Here is a 13,336-nt window from a genome sequence, read left to right on the forward strand (position 1 = left end):
AGCGCCCAGGTCCCAGCTAGGTCCCGCCCCTGTAGAAGGGCACACCAGCACTCAGGCGAGCAGAGGCCTAGCGCTGTTTGACCGTGCGGGCCTCAGAGGCTTTGCCAGACACTGTAAGATCCAACGCGCAACGAACTGGCAGCTCTCAGCCTCACCGCCTGAGATCACCTGCCCCAGCCCAGCTGCTATTAGCGCTCGTTGCCGACCGGCCGGAGATAAACTCGTCTCCCTTCCCCCGCCTTAAAATTCCCGCCAAAAGAGCTGACGAGGGGGCGACGGTTTCCCAGGAGAGCGCGCGCACCCGAAGACGAGTCTCTGACGCCACAGAGCAGGCTTACGCAAGCGCACTAAGGAACTACGCCTTCGGCGTCCACAGTTGTTTACCGCCGGGGAACTGTCGGTAACACGGGGAAGGCAGAGGTGGGGATTCTACCACTGAGGAGATGGGAAAGGGGGAACCGGTAGAACACTATTCTGCATGAAGGGCTACGTTAAGATACATCCGCTCCCCAGGACTAATGATAGGGCGATCTGTATTCCACACCCCTGAAAAAGTTTCGCGATATTAACCGGTATCGTTGTCGGACCTCCCTCTTCCTCAGACTGAAATGGTAGAGTCCCATTAGTGGCTGTGGGCGCGGGGGGTTAGAGGGACTGAAGCTACATTGTACCATGGAGTGGGGAGGGGGAGAGTGAAGCCGCGCCCGGGGAGAGCTAGGAGGTGACGCCGCGCCCTCTAGCGCTTCCAAATCCTCGGGCCGAGGCTCTGCGCGGCTCCTGCAGGCAGCCTGCGGCCTCTCAGCTCCGGGAGCGCCTCCTTTCAGCCCCTCTCCGGGGCTGCTCAGCGCCCTGGCATCCCCCGCGTCACAAGCCCCAGGCTGACCCCCAGGGGCTTTTGTGGGCGAAACCCCTCTTCATCAGGCGGACTAGAGCGGGAACACAAAGGCAGCTATATATGTACAAACCAGTGACCGCAATAAAAGGAGTTAATTGTAAATGTGGGTCACCAGTCAGGGTGATAGTGGCCATTCAGTGTTACCTGATGGGGGGGATGTGAATGACCATCTAGGGGAGGTTGCCTCTCAGCTCCTCTTCCCTCTCTTAAAGAAACTCATTTCCATCGGGAAACGTCTCCACCCTCCCACTAACCAGCTGCTTGCCCAGAGTCTCAAACTGGAATAATTTTGGTTGACATTTTCATACAGGAACTTTTGCCAGGCCTAGTTGTTGGCAGAAGGCCTAGATGTGTTTGTACTGGTACATTTATATTAAATGGCATAAAGCCCTAATAATTATATGTAACACCTGGTACAATTAAGTTGCTTTTTTGCCTTCCAAGTGTTTTAATAAACGTTAATTTTTCAGTACTCTTGTGAAGCAGATGGGTATTATCTTCATTTCAGAGATCAGTATATAAAAGAAAACAAACCCAGTTTTTGGGTTCTTCAGTTTTTGGCTCTTAGATCCATAGGCATAGTTTGATGTCTGTATTCGGGGGTACAGGAAATGTGCCAATTAAGGATTAAGGCCAATAGAGAAGCAAATGCTCCATATGCCTGAGGGTTGCAGTTTGGTGGTGCAACACTTCGCAAACCACACAGAGGCTGAGACCTGGTTGCAGGAGTGTTTTGCACATGCAAAGAAGCACAGTAGATCTGAATTAGGCAGCCAAAATTGGCATGCAAAATCAGACCATTTTTGAAAATTTTTATGTAAATAACTTGTAAAAAGTCACAGAAGAAGGCAGTGTCTGTGGTCATCTCATCTTGCCTATTCATGTGTCAATGCAGCTACAAATATTGTACCCTTATCTGCCTTGATAAATAAAAATTACTTGTTCAAATTCAGCATCAATGTTGCAATTAATATTGGATACTGGTTCACTATAATTCAGTGAAGTATGTCCCTATCATGATAGGAAGGGAATGGTGCTATATCACAGCTGCTGGTTTCAGATTTTTGAAATCATCTAAGTGGAAGGAGCACAAATTACAATGACTTTCAAGGTACTTCTGAAAAATCCCAAACTCAGTCCCCACCAGTGTAGGAGTACATTTAGATACTTTTAGTATTTGGCAGGCCAGAAATTGAAATATTAGAAGACACGTTGTGAACATCTTCCTCAGTGGAAGTGTGTGGGTGCTCAGCACTTATGAAAATCAAGCTGTCTTCAGATAACCGAGGGTGCATCTACACTGGGAAATAACTTTGAAGTTAGGCACTACTTCAAAGTAGCCAGCAGAGAGTATACACAGATTTTCCCTTACTTCAAAGTGAAGTAGGGAGCCCAACTTAGACATTCTTACTCCATTCCTGGGAATGAAGTAGTGCCCTACTTTGAAGTTTAACTTTGAAGTAGAGTGTATGTAGATGCTCAACTTCGAAGTTGCTTACTTCAAAGTTATTTTTGCAGTGTAGACACAGCCCAAAGGCAGGTTTAGGAGCCTAACACCTTGGTGACATGGGAATTGACTAATATAGCTCTTGTGGAATAAACTCTTCACGATGTGGACATTATTTCAGAATAACTACTTTGCTCACAAAGTTTACTTTTATTCTGGAGTGTGTGTATAGGGTTGGGGAGATTATTCTGGATAAGCTAAATTATACCAGTAAAGATTTTTTTTCCTACGTAGCCAAGGCCTAGCTTTAGCCAAATCTTGTCCTGGTTTTCCTGCATAAAAAGAGAGGCTCTTCGAGGTGGTAGATGAGTGGACCATAATGCTGAGACATAGAACTCAAATTTTACATCTTCAAAGTGCTATACAATCATTAACAAAGCTTCATATCACCCATGTTTAGCAAAGAAAATATTTTATACATTGTAAAACACAGGACTGGGTTCATTACTGGGTTCACCAGCACAGAGAGCTTCTTGCAACCTTCCTCCTGTTTGGAAAAGTCTGCAGCTAGTCAGCACAGCTCCACTACTATGTATTGTTGTCAAGGGGATGCACTGAATTGGAACTACACTGCCTTTTCAGTTTAGGACTAAGCTAGTTCAGACAGAATAAGGAACAATTCAAATCTCTGCAACAGAACCAAACTATAAATCTATTTAAAAACACTCAGGTGACTTTTTCAATCCTCGTATTACTTCCATTCCATTCTTGCAATCTTGTAAGATTTTTACACATCAAAGGGGTTGGAAGTCAGTTGAATTTTTAAACTCAGTTTTTCTCTGAATTGAATCTTTCATTTTTTTTTTCAGGTTTGTGTGTTCCTGATTGGTGGAGAAAGCCGGGGGCGGGAGTGGGAACTGCCCAAAATATACCATTAAGATGCAAATGAATGGATAATTACGACAATTTCTGTTGGCAGAATCATTAATTCTGGTTTTCTCCCAGTGCTGTTTGACTTATGGCTGCTCCTGGATGAAGACATTTCTGCAAACTTGAAGTCCTGTCAGAACTGAAGAGGGTTCAGCATTTAGTTCAGCTTCTTCAGCTTTCCTTTCTCTGACAGCAATTGCTTCTCTTTTCTGTGGAGTGGGGAGGCCAGTGAGAAAGAAAAAACAACTATAACTTTGAACTATTTATATTAAGTGTTAGGAATAGAAATGATATATTGAACCTAGGGCAATCAAAGACATTTTAGGAGTTCTCCACTAGCTTGGAACTGATGTTAGCCACCCCCTGTATCCCTAAATCCATAAACATTGAAAGGTCTGCATATAACACTGCTCCAAACCCACTTTATGAATTACCCTGTTACCCTGAGCAAAATTCATGATAACCCATCTAAAACAAAACTATAGTCTCAAACTGTTTTGGATGAATATTAGCTCACAGATTCCACCTAAAGCAGCATCAGAAAAACATCTGGAATAATTACCTAATGATACAGCACAAAACCATCCCTGCATTTCCTCATGCCCCAAAACCTTTCTGAAATCAATGTTGGCTAACAGGTTTCACCTTTGGCAGACACCCGGAATTCACCAGGTGAGTTCAGATTATTACAGAATATGGTAGAATTAAACTATGCATATTTTTGTACCTGAGGGATTCTTGTTTCACTTTCGACTGGTTCTGGTCAGAATCTTTTATTTCTCTGCAGTGTCTCTGGTACACTGTTTTGAAAGCCTTGTCCAGCTGGCGGATATGATTAAAACCTTGTCGGATCACATCGGCATAGGTTGGCGTGGACTCCGTAGTTCGGAACGTAAAAGAAAATATTCTTGTCTTTCATTTTTTGCCAGAAGACATCATGAGATAAGTTAAGACTTGGTAAAGTATAGTGGGGAGGAGCAGGAGATGGGGGCTCAGGACAGAAATGGCACAGGACGTTTAAGATCAGGATTGGAGTGTAATGGAAGAGTATTATGTCAGGAAGGTTAGGATTAGAATAGCACAATGGTAAAGGCTGAACCTCCCTCCTGGTATCCCTTAATTTTTATGAGTACTCAAACTCCCTAAAAGAAAAATGTTTGCATTTAACCCCAATCTAATTTATTCCACAGTTTTCAATTAGCATTTTATCTCCCATATTATTCAGGTTCTCCCTCCCCACATTTGTTTTCTTACCTTCCCATTCTGTTAGTGAGAGTCTGTCATCCTGACTGTTCAGTGCCAAGCAAACCCACTGAAGGTTACCACCAGCATAGTTGTACATTGGCTCCGTACTAGCTGGCCAATCTATAAATGTGTTCTTTTTAATCAAGTCTCAAGACCCGTTCTTCAATCTGGTTTCTGGCAGTCTGAAGCCATTCTCAACTTCAGGTCTGGTCCTGCAACTAAACAAAGTTCTGTAGCCACATGGACTATACCAGCAATTAACTGAGTAGTAAAGGAGGATAAGCAGATGCTGACTTTCCTGTTTCCACTAAAGCATGTAAGACTTACTTGACTTAAACCCTTGTACTCCAAGTGGCGCATAGGTCATCTACAAGTCTCCTCCATGTCACTCCGTCTCCAGACAAAACTTCTAGATGACTCCATGAGGACCCCAGTTGTTGTTCTTCAATTTCAGTAGATCTTCATATCCAAGGTCTTCCTCTTCTATGTTTTCCTTGCAGGTTCCATGTGAGAGCTTGATGGATTATGCTGGATGATGGTTTTCTGAGAGTGTGGCCTAGCCATCCCCACTTTATTCTCTCGATTTGAATGTCAAGTGGTTCTTGTTCTGCTCTGTTCCAAAGCTCCTCATTTGTGACAAAGCCTTGCCATTTGATGCAAAGGATATATCTCAGGCATCTTTTATGAATGTCTGTAGCTTGTCAGTTGAAGACTTTTTAATACACCAGGTCTCATATCCATACAAGACCACTCTCCTCACTTTTGTGTTGAAGATCCACAGTTTCGTCTTCGCAGATATTTTTTGTGAACTTCATATAGGACTTGAATGCAGCTGTTGCTTTCCCTATCTTAGCACTGATATCCTTGTCTGTTCCTCTGTCTCTGCCCATAATACTCCCCAAGTAGGTGAACTGCTCCATATCTTCCAGATCATCCCCTCCCCGTGTGATGGTGATGTTGTTGGACTGAAATTAATCATTGCTCATTTTCATCCAATTCTAGTTCTATCTTCTGATCACCGCACGCAATTGTTTCCCTCTTTGTGTTTATACCCTTTTTATATAATTGTAGAAGAGACTGAAAGCCCTTTCTGACACCCCTAGATGTTGCTTAACCAAGTTACACATTTATTTTAATCTCTTCATAAACCAGTCCCAGCCCATTTATCACATTTACAACACATTCGTATATGCTTCGGCTTTCAGTGTCATCTACAATTATATAAAGGGTATAAACACAAAGAGGGAAACAATTGTGTGAGGTCGTCAGAAGATAGAACTAGAACTGGATGAAAATGAGCAATGATTAATTCAGGCTGGTTTTCAGGAAACACAAAACAAAAAAGCAGTCAAGTAACACCTTAAAGACTAACAAAATAATTTATTAGGTGATGAGCTTTCGTGGGACAGACCCACTTCTTCAGACCATTTTCAAGTTTGACAAATCAGAAAAATTGTTATTTTTAATTTGTCAACCTTGATAATTTTTGGACCTCTGTGCTTTATATATTGAATCTGTTCTGGTAAAGCTATGATCTGAAGAAGTGGGTCTGTCCCCCAAAAGCTCAGCACCTAATAAATTATTTTGTTAGTCTTCAAGTGCTACTTGACTGTGTTTTTGTTTCGACAGAATACAGGCCAACACAGCTATCTCTCTGTCAATAGGAAACACAAAGTGTGAGGTCTGTTAGCTTGTGGAATAGCTTCCCAATGGAAGGGGGAAAACTGTAAAATTTGCGACATTTACTACTGAACCCTGTAAAACATTCAATAATATGCTGTAAGGAATAATCCTTCATTCATAGGAAATGGATAGAAAAGGACCTAAGAAGATTGTTCCATCTCTAATTTCTCTGAGTTGACCATAAGGATATGGTATAGGCTTGCAGATCTCCCTCCTGTGAATCAAGATGTCTTGTCCAGCTTGAGGTTCCACATTATAGCTCTGGAGGAAGTGTTGAATTAGTGGGCTGTGTCCATTGATGTTGAAGAGATGCCAAGTGAAGGCAGGACCTTGACAGGCTGGGTGTGACTGGAGAGGGGAAAAACAAAAGAAAAGAGGCTATTAATTGTATTGAACCTATATCCAAGAAATAAAACATATAATTCATATTCTGATGGCTTGTCTCCATTATGGAGTGGATCAACGCAGTAATTGATCCGCTGGCATTTGATTTAGTGAGTCCAGTAAAGACCCCCTACATTGATTCTCTCTCAGGTCAACTCTGGTACTCCAGCAGAACAAGATGGGTAAGAAGAGTTGATGGGAGCATTTTTTCTGTCTAATTAGTGTAGTATGAATTGCAGTAAGTAGATCTAAGCTATGTCAATTTGAGTTATGCTACCAATGAAACAAAAATTGCATATTTTTGATTGACCTTTCCTTGTAATGTAGACCTGCCCTGAAAGAAAGAAAAACAATTCCCCAAATATATAGCTATTGGAAGTACAGTGAAACTTATCAATATAGACTCCACAGAGTTTCTATTTTCAGTGTAGCCATTACAATAGATGGCTTGGAAATAATCATTCTGGAATACGTCATTCTTCATGTACAATAACTCATGTCACTATAAAAAATGTACACTGGAGTGAAAAGACCTGATTAAAAGACCTTTTAATATTGCAAAGCCCAAACAGATTTGTGTTAATATATCCTGCACACTGAAGCAGCAAATAAAGCATGATTCTACAGAAAACACGTCATAGAGCACAAAAAGGGAATAACATTATAAGAAGACTGTTTTGCTTATGAGACTGCACAATACGCTTTTCTCTAACTAAAGAAAAACAAACTACGCAATGCACAATATGATTTTGCTTAAGAGTGCCTGGTGCACTTTCTGCTAAATTATACTCAAAAAGGAAAGGTAAACTATGCCTCCTAATTTTGGGCTGCATTCCAGATGCACGTGCTGCTTCACTGGCAAAAGGTGGATCTCAAGCCAGTGAAGCCAGCCCTGGGATGATCATGCTAGAGTGGGACAGCATCTGCTGGCACCCCACCCTGTAGCCCAGGTGGGCGCAGGAGTTGTGTCCCATCCCCCATTAGGACACGCTGTTGCCTCCTGCAGCTTCTCTCTGGTCACCTGCTCTGTGCAGCATTCACTGCCTTCCTCTCTGGACTCTGCTGACAAAGAGCCAGTTCATTTCCAGTCCCCCTTCCTCCACGGGGATCTTCCTTTGTTTCCCATAGCTTCTCTCCCATCATCTGCCCCGTGCAGCTGCCTGCCTCCCTGCCCCGCAGTCTCTGCTCTAGGCAGAGGGCCAGAATGATTTCCGGTTCTCCCCCCAACCCTGGGGGCGGGAGGGGGTCTCTGCTACCTCCTCATTACTCCTCCAGGCTCAGTTCACCTGCGTTGCCAGCCCTCCTGCCTTCCCAGGTATTACCCATCTCCTGGGAGCGCTAGAATCATTTGCAGTCTGGGTCTCCTAGCCATGTTACTTACATCTCCCAGGAGTCAGGTCTTGCAGAGTTATCTGAGTGGGGTTAATATATGTGTGCTTTTTCTGGGACAGCCCCTTGTTTCAGTTTGCCGAGTGAGTCCAGGCTTTTTTTTTTTTTGTGCAAATATGTTCATCTTTTTTTTTGTTCTTATGTTCCCTTTAAAGAGCTGCCCCGGAAGGCTTGGAAAAGGGGGTGGGTGAGCTCTTTAAAGAGCAGGGAGGTTTTTTTTGTGTTTTATTTTCCCCCTCAAGATGGAGCATGGGTCAGGCTCTTGAAAAACAGCAAGAAAAAGAACTACCTGTCACTGCTGGAAGTGGGAGGGCTCTTTAAACACAGTGAATTTCCATTGCTTTGGATTTTTTTTACACAGTGGCCGTGTCTACACTAGCCCAAATCTTCGAAATGGCTATGCAAATGGCCATTTTGAAGATTACTAATGAGGTGATGAAATGCATATTCAGCACCTCATTAGCATGCTGCCGGCCACAGCTCTTTGAAATTGCTGCTTTTCGCTGCCGCGCGGCTCGTCCAAACAGGGATCCTTTTTGAAAGGACCCTGGGAACTTCAAAATCCCCTTATTCCCATCTGCTTATAGGAATAAGGGGATTTCGAGGTTGGCGGGGTCCTTTCGAAAAGGACCCGTGTGTACGAGCCACGCGCCAGCGAGAAGCGGCAACTTCGAAGAGCCACGGCTGGCAGCATGCTAATGAGGCGCTGAATATGCATTTCAGCACCTTTGGGCTAGCACAGACGCAGCCAGGTTGGGGGACCCCAGCTAAATGCAAGGATGAAAAGGGGGGCCCCAATGTAAAAAGTTTGTTCACCCCTGCTGTATCCAATGTACAGAAGACAAGCCCCTGTAATCTCTGGCTGCCACCCAGGCTTTTTTTCTGGCAGAATGCAGCTGAACTGCATTCTGCCACCTTTTTTCCCAGCGCCATTTTTAAAAGGAGCTGCTGCCGTTCTGCCTCCAGCTCCCTGTCTGCAGGGGAAAAAGCAGGACTCAATTTAATCAGTCTGTGACTGATCAAGGATACACTTGATAGCAGCCAGTAAACACCTTGCAGCATAACAGATTCTGAAGACAGATGAAAATTCAGTAGAAGGCACACAGGGGGAAGAAAACTATATTATATCTCAGTTTACCTCCTCCAAGAGATTAATATGAAATATTTTTGTCTTCAGCGCATTCTAACTCCCACATGTCCAGTGCTCCCAGCTCCTACCATTGAGTAGGCAGATTAATGAGACACAATAGAATCATTTGTTTTGTAAGCACATCTGGTGTTTTCAGAGGAGTCCATTTTAGGTATTAGAACAGTCATTAAATGCTGCTTGTAGAAGATTTAAACTTCTGGACTATCCCATATTTTACAAATTGCATACATAAAGGGCAGGTTATTGGAATCCTTTTTTAAATTCACATGAAAGATGCTTATCAAACATTACCAGTGACACTGCTCAGAAACAAGTAGTTTTGGGGTTTTCCTGTGTTACACTTAAAAGAAGTACACAGGATCTTTTAGAGGGACAAGGCAAGAATGCTTTGTTTATTGAGAATACAGTAGCCTGGTTGTGTATTGTGTCTAATATATATATATATATATATATGTTCTCTTCTAATTATTTAGCATAACTGAGATATTACTATGATAAAAGTTATTTGTGCTGTCAAATTATTATCTACTGTATGGCAAAATATGTTAATACTGGCCAATGATATTAATTTTGGTTTAGCAGCATAATTGGATTTATACAAATAAATTAACCAACTAATGTCACTCTACAAATTCATACACAGAGTTTGGTAACTTTACATCAAGTGTATAAAGGGTGGTCTCCCAGCTCTAAAGGCATATTGGTTATTGTGTTTCACCCACATTGTATTAATACTATCTTAAATTTACCTTGTGGGATTGTGTTGTATGTGCTGTTGAATAAGAATATACCTTTAATCTGACACCCTCTGGTCTGGTCAGTTTATGATTTTAGTTAGCCAGATGTCCATTATCATGGGTTTGGCCAAGTTTCTCACAGTCCCATAAAGTTTGTTTCTAGACACCAGTCCTGGCTCTCAGTGTTCTGTGCTTTTATGTAGCTCTAATTTATTCCTAAATGTCTTCTAAGAGGCCAGTAAGCACTGGAAGCACTGGTAATGCTACTGGACAATACTGACCTTTTGTGGTCCAACAAATTCTGTCATTTGGCACCAGCATAATGGCGGCCACGGCACTTTGAAAGTGCCACTTTTGATTGTGAGTGGCTCGTCTACGTGGGGTCCTTTTCAAAAGGACCCCGCACGCTTTGAAATCCCCTTATTTGTATAACCAAATAGGAATAAGGGGATTTCAAAGTGTGCGGGGTGCTCCCAAAAACGACCCCATGTAGATGAGCTGCGCCCGATCGAAAGTGGCACTTTCGAAGTGCTGTGGCTGCCATTTTGCTAATGAGGTGCTGCATATTTACTGCAGCACTTCATAAGCATATCCCGAAGTGTCTCATTAGCATCCCCCTTTCGAAGCGGGGGATAGTGTAGACATAGCCTTGGTGTCATCTGCACATTTTATATGCATATTTATTACTTTTATCCAAATCATTAATGAAAATACTAAATAGTATCAGATCCAGGACTGACCTCTGTAAAACCCCACTAGATCATAGAATCATAGAACACTAGAACCGGAAGGGGCCTCAAGAGGCCATCGAGTCCAGTCCCCTGCCCCGACGGCAGGACCGACCACTATCTATCTAATCTGTTCTTAAATATCTCCAGCGAGGGAGATTCCACAACCTCCCTTGGCAACTTATTCCAGTACTTGACCACCCTGACAGTTAGGAACTTTTTCCTAATGTCCAACCTAAACTTCCCTTGCTGCAGCTTAAGTCCATTGCCTCTTGTTCTCTCCTCAGAGGCCAAGAAGAACAACTTTTCTCCCTCCTCCTTATGACACCCTTTAAGATATCTGAAAACCGCTATCATGTCCCCCCTCAATCTTCTCTTTTCCAAGCTAAACAAGCCCAATTCTTTCAGCCTTTCTTCATAAGTCATGTTCTCCAGACCTTTTATCATTCTAGTTGCTCTTCTCTGGACCTTCTCTAATTTCTCCACATCTTTCTTGAATTGGGGTGCCCAGAACTGGACACAATATTCCAGCTGAGGCCTAACCAGCGCAGAGTAGAGCGGTAGAATGATTTCTCATGTCTTGTTCACAACACACCTGCTAATGCATCCCAGAATCATGTTTGCTTTTTTTGCAACAGCATCACACTGTTGACTCATATTTAACCTGTGATCTACTAGAACCCCTAGATCCCTTTCTGCTGTACTCCTTCCTAGACAGTCTTTTCCCATTCTGTATGTGTGAAACAGATTATTCCTTCCTAAGTGCAGCACCTTACATTTATCTTTATTAAACTTCATCCTGTTTACTTCAGACCATTTCTCCAATTTATCTAGATCATTCTGAATTATAACCCTATGCTCCAAGGTAGTTGCAACCCCTCCCAGCTTGGTATCATCTGCAAACTTAATAAGCGTACTTTCTATGCCAATATCCAAATCATTAATGAAGATATTGAACAGAACTGGTCCCAAAACAGACCCCTGTGGAACCCCACTTGTTATGCCTCCTCCACTTTGACAATGAATCATAACTACCAGAGGAGAGGAAAACCTCACTTAGTCTGTCAACTTCTGGCATCCCCTCTCTATGTACAGTACAGCATTACCTCTCTATGAAGTGGGGGGATCTTTAGCTGCCTTGTTTCAAATCTGTGCTGGGGCTGCTTCGAAGTTCTTTTCGGGTCATCCTTTTCAGGCTGCAGATCATGTGGCATGGTATGAAAATTGATGTCTGGGGCACAAAAGAAGCATCAGCTGTAAAATATCTCCTCCTCATTCAGTTGCTATCATACTTCTCTTATTCCATATAGTAGAGAAATAAAGACAATAAATAAAAGTAGGAACAGGCAATGATACACACATACACAACATAAATCCATCCCCAAAAGAAGCAACTATACTAATTCAATAAAGAAAAAGAAAGCTTATAAACATACAAGCAGCTCTGATATAGTCTGATCTGTAGAAGTGAATAGGGTGAACACACGCCTATTACACTACAAGGGACTCATGAAACAGCGAGTGCTCAGAAAGTGTGAATAAATCTAAGTAGTATCAGAGGGGTAGCCGTGTTAGTCTGGATCTGTAGCAGCAACGAAGGGTCCTGTGGCACCTTATAGACTAACAGAAAAGTTTAGAGCATGAGCTTTCGTGAGTTAACTCACTTCTTCAGATGCTGGTCCTGGAAATCTGCAAGGCCAGGTATAAATAGGCCAGAGCAAGGCTGGGGATAATGAGGTTAGCTCAGTCAAGAAGGCTGAGTTGTATTGTCATCAGTAGATCTGGAGGTGTAAACTCCAAGAGAGGGGAAGCTGCTTTTGTATTTAGCCAGCCATTCACAGTCTTTGTTTAATCCTGAGCTGAGGGTATTGAATTTGCAGATGAATTGTAGCTCAGCAAAATTCATCTGCAAATTCAATACCCTCAGCTCAGGATTAAACAAAGACTGTGAATGGCTGGCTAAATACAAAAGCAGCTTCCCCTCTCTTGGAGTTTACACCTCCAGATCTACTGATGACAATACAACTCAGCCTTCCTGACTGAGCTAACCTCATTATCCCCAGCCTTGCTCTGGCCTATTTATACCTGGCCTTGCAGATTTCCAGGACCAGCATCTGAAGAAGTGAGTTAACTCACGAAAGCTCATGCTCTAAACTTTTCTGTTAGTCTATAAGGTGCCACAGGACCCTTCGTTGCTGCTACAAATCAAAGAAGGTTTCACCTGTCTTCCCAATCCTTTACCTTTCAAGGACATGGATGCATGTACAACTTCCTTGGAGCTGAGGTCCAGACTTGTTTGATCAGGTTGGTACTTGTTGACAGTTTGGCCCAAAGGCATGGATTTCTGGGACCAAAAAAGAAGGAAAAGAAGGAGAAAGTTTAACAGACCACTACCTCTTGTTGTTAGTCTTAGTGCTTTAATCTTCTCTAGTCTCCTGAAAATTACCGTCTGCCCCCACTACTAATTCACAACTGCTTTTGAAGCAAAATACTGTCTCTATCAACAATGCTACATAGTAGATTTGTAAAACGGAAATAACCTTTTCATTTGAAACCGCAGGAGAAATTTTAGATCAATAGAATGTAACTATAACGGTTGGGGGACAGCATCGGCTCTGGCCCCCTCCAATGACACATCGCTCTGGTGTGCCCTAATGAACTCCGTCTGGGCTTCACTCCCACCCAGAGCCATTTCTGGGTCCTCAGGAAGCTCCTCCTGAGCCCCAGCCTGAGACACCCCCTCAGTCT

At 42.9% G+C, this 13,336-nt stretch overlaps 2 protein-coding genes across 3 annotated transcripts in view; both read right to left on the bottom strand.

The window, feature by feature from the left end:
- DMC1 (DNA meiotic recombinase 1) overlaps positions 1 to 372 on the bottom strand; it is a 77,519-nt gene extending 77,147 nt beyond the window's left edge. The window contains exon 1 of the mRNA XM_075009089.1: positions 302 to 372. The gene's annotated coding sequence lies outside the window, so the exon portion shown is untranslated. The remainder of the gene's footprint in view (positions 1 to 301) is intronic.
- A 3,681-nt stretch (positions 373 to 4,053) lies between these two features.
- The window catches only part of FAM227A (family with sequence similarity 227 member A), a 42,634-nt gene continuing 33,351 nt past the window's right edge, over positions 4,054 to 13,336 (bottom strand). The window contains exons 13-16 of one of the 2 annotated variants that reach the window (XM_075009069.1): positions 12,830 to 12,932; positions 11,695 to 11,819; positions 6,390 to 6,548; positions 4,054 to 5,320 (exon numbers count right to left, since the gene is read on the bottom strand). In XM_075009069.1, the coding sequence (XP_074865170.1) occupies positions 5,249 to 5,320; positions 6,390 to 6,548; positions 11,695 to 11,819; positions 12,830 to 12,932 (459 nt within the window). In that variant the 3' untranslated portion in view covers positions 4,054 to 5,248. Of the gene's footprint in view, positions 5,321 to 6,079; positions 6,549 to 11,694; positions 11,820 to 12,829; positions 12,933 to 13,336 lie in introns of those variants that run through there. The other variant, XM_075009078.1, reaches the window with a different exon arrangement.

The sequence above is a fragment of the Carettochelys insculpta genome, chromosome 1 (assembly GCF_033958435.1).
Source record: "Carettochelys insculpta isolate YL-2023 chromosome 1, ASM3395843v1, whole genome shotgun sequence".
Classification (NCBI taxonomy): Eukaryota; Metazoa; Chordata; order Testudines; family Carettochelyidae; genus Carettochelys; species Carettochelys insculpta.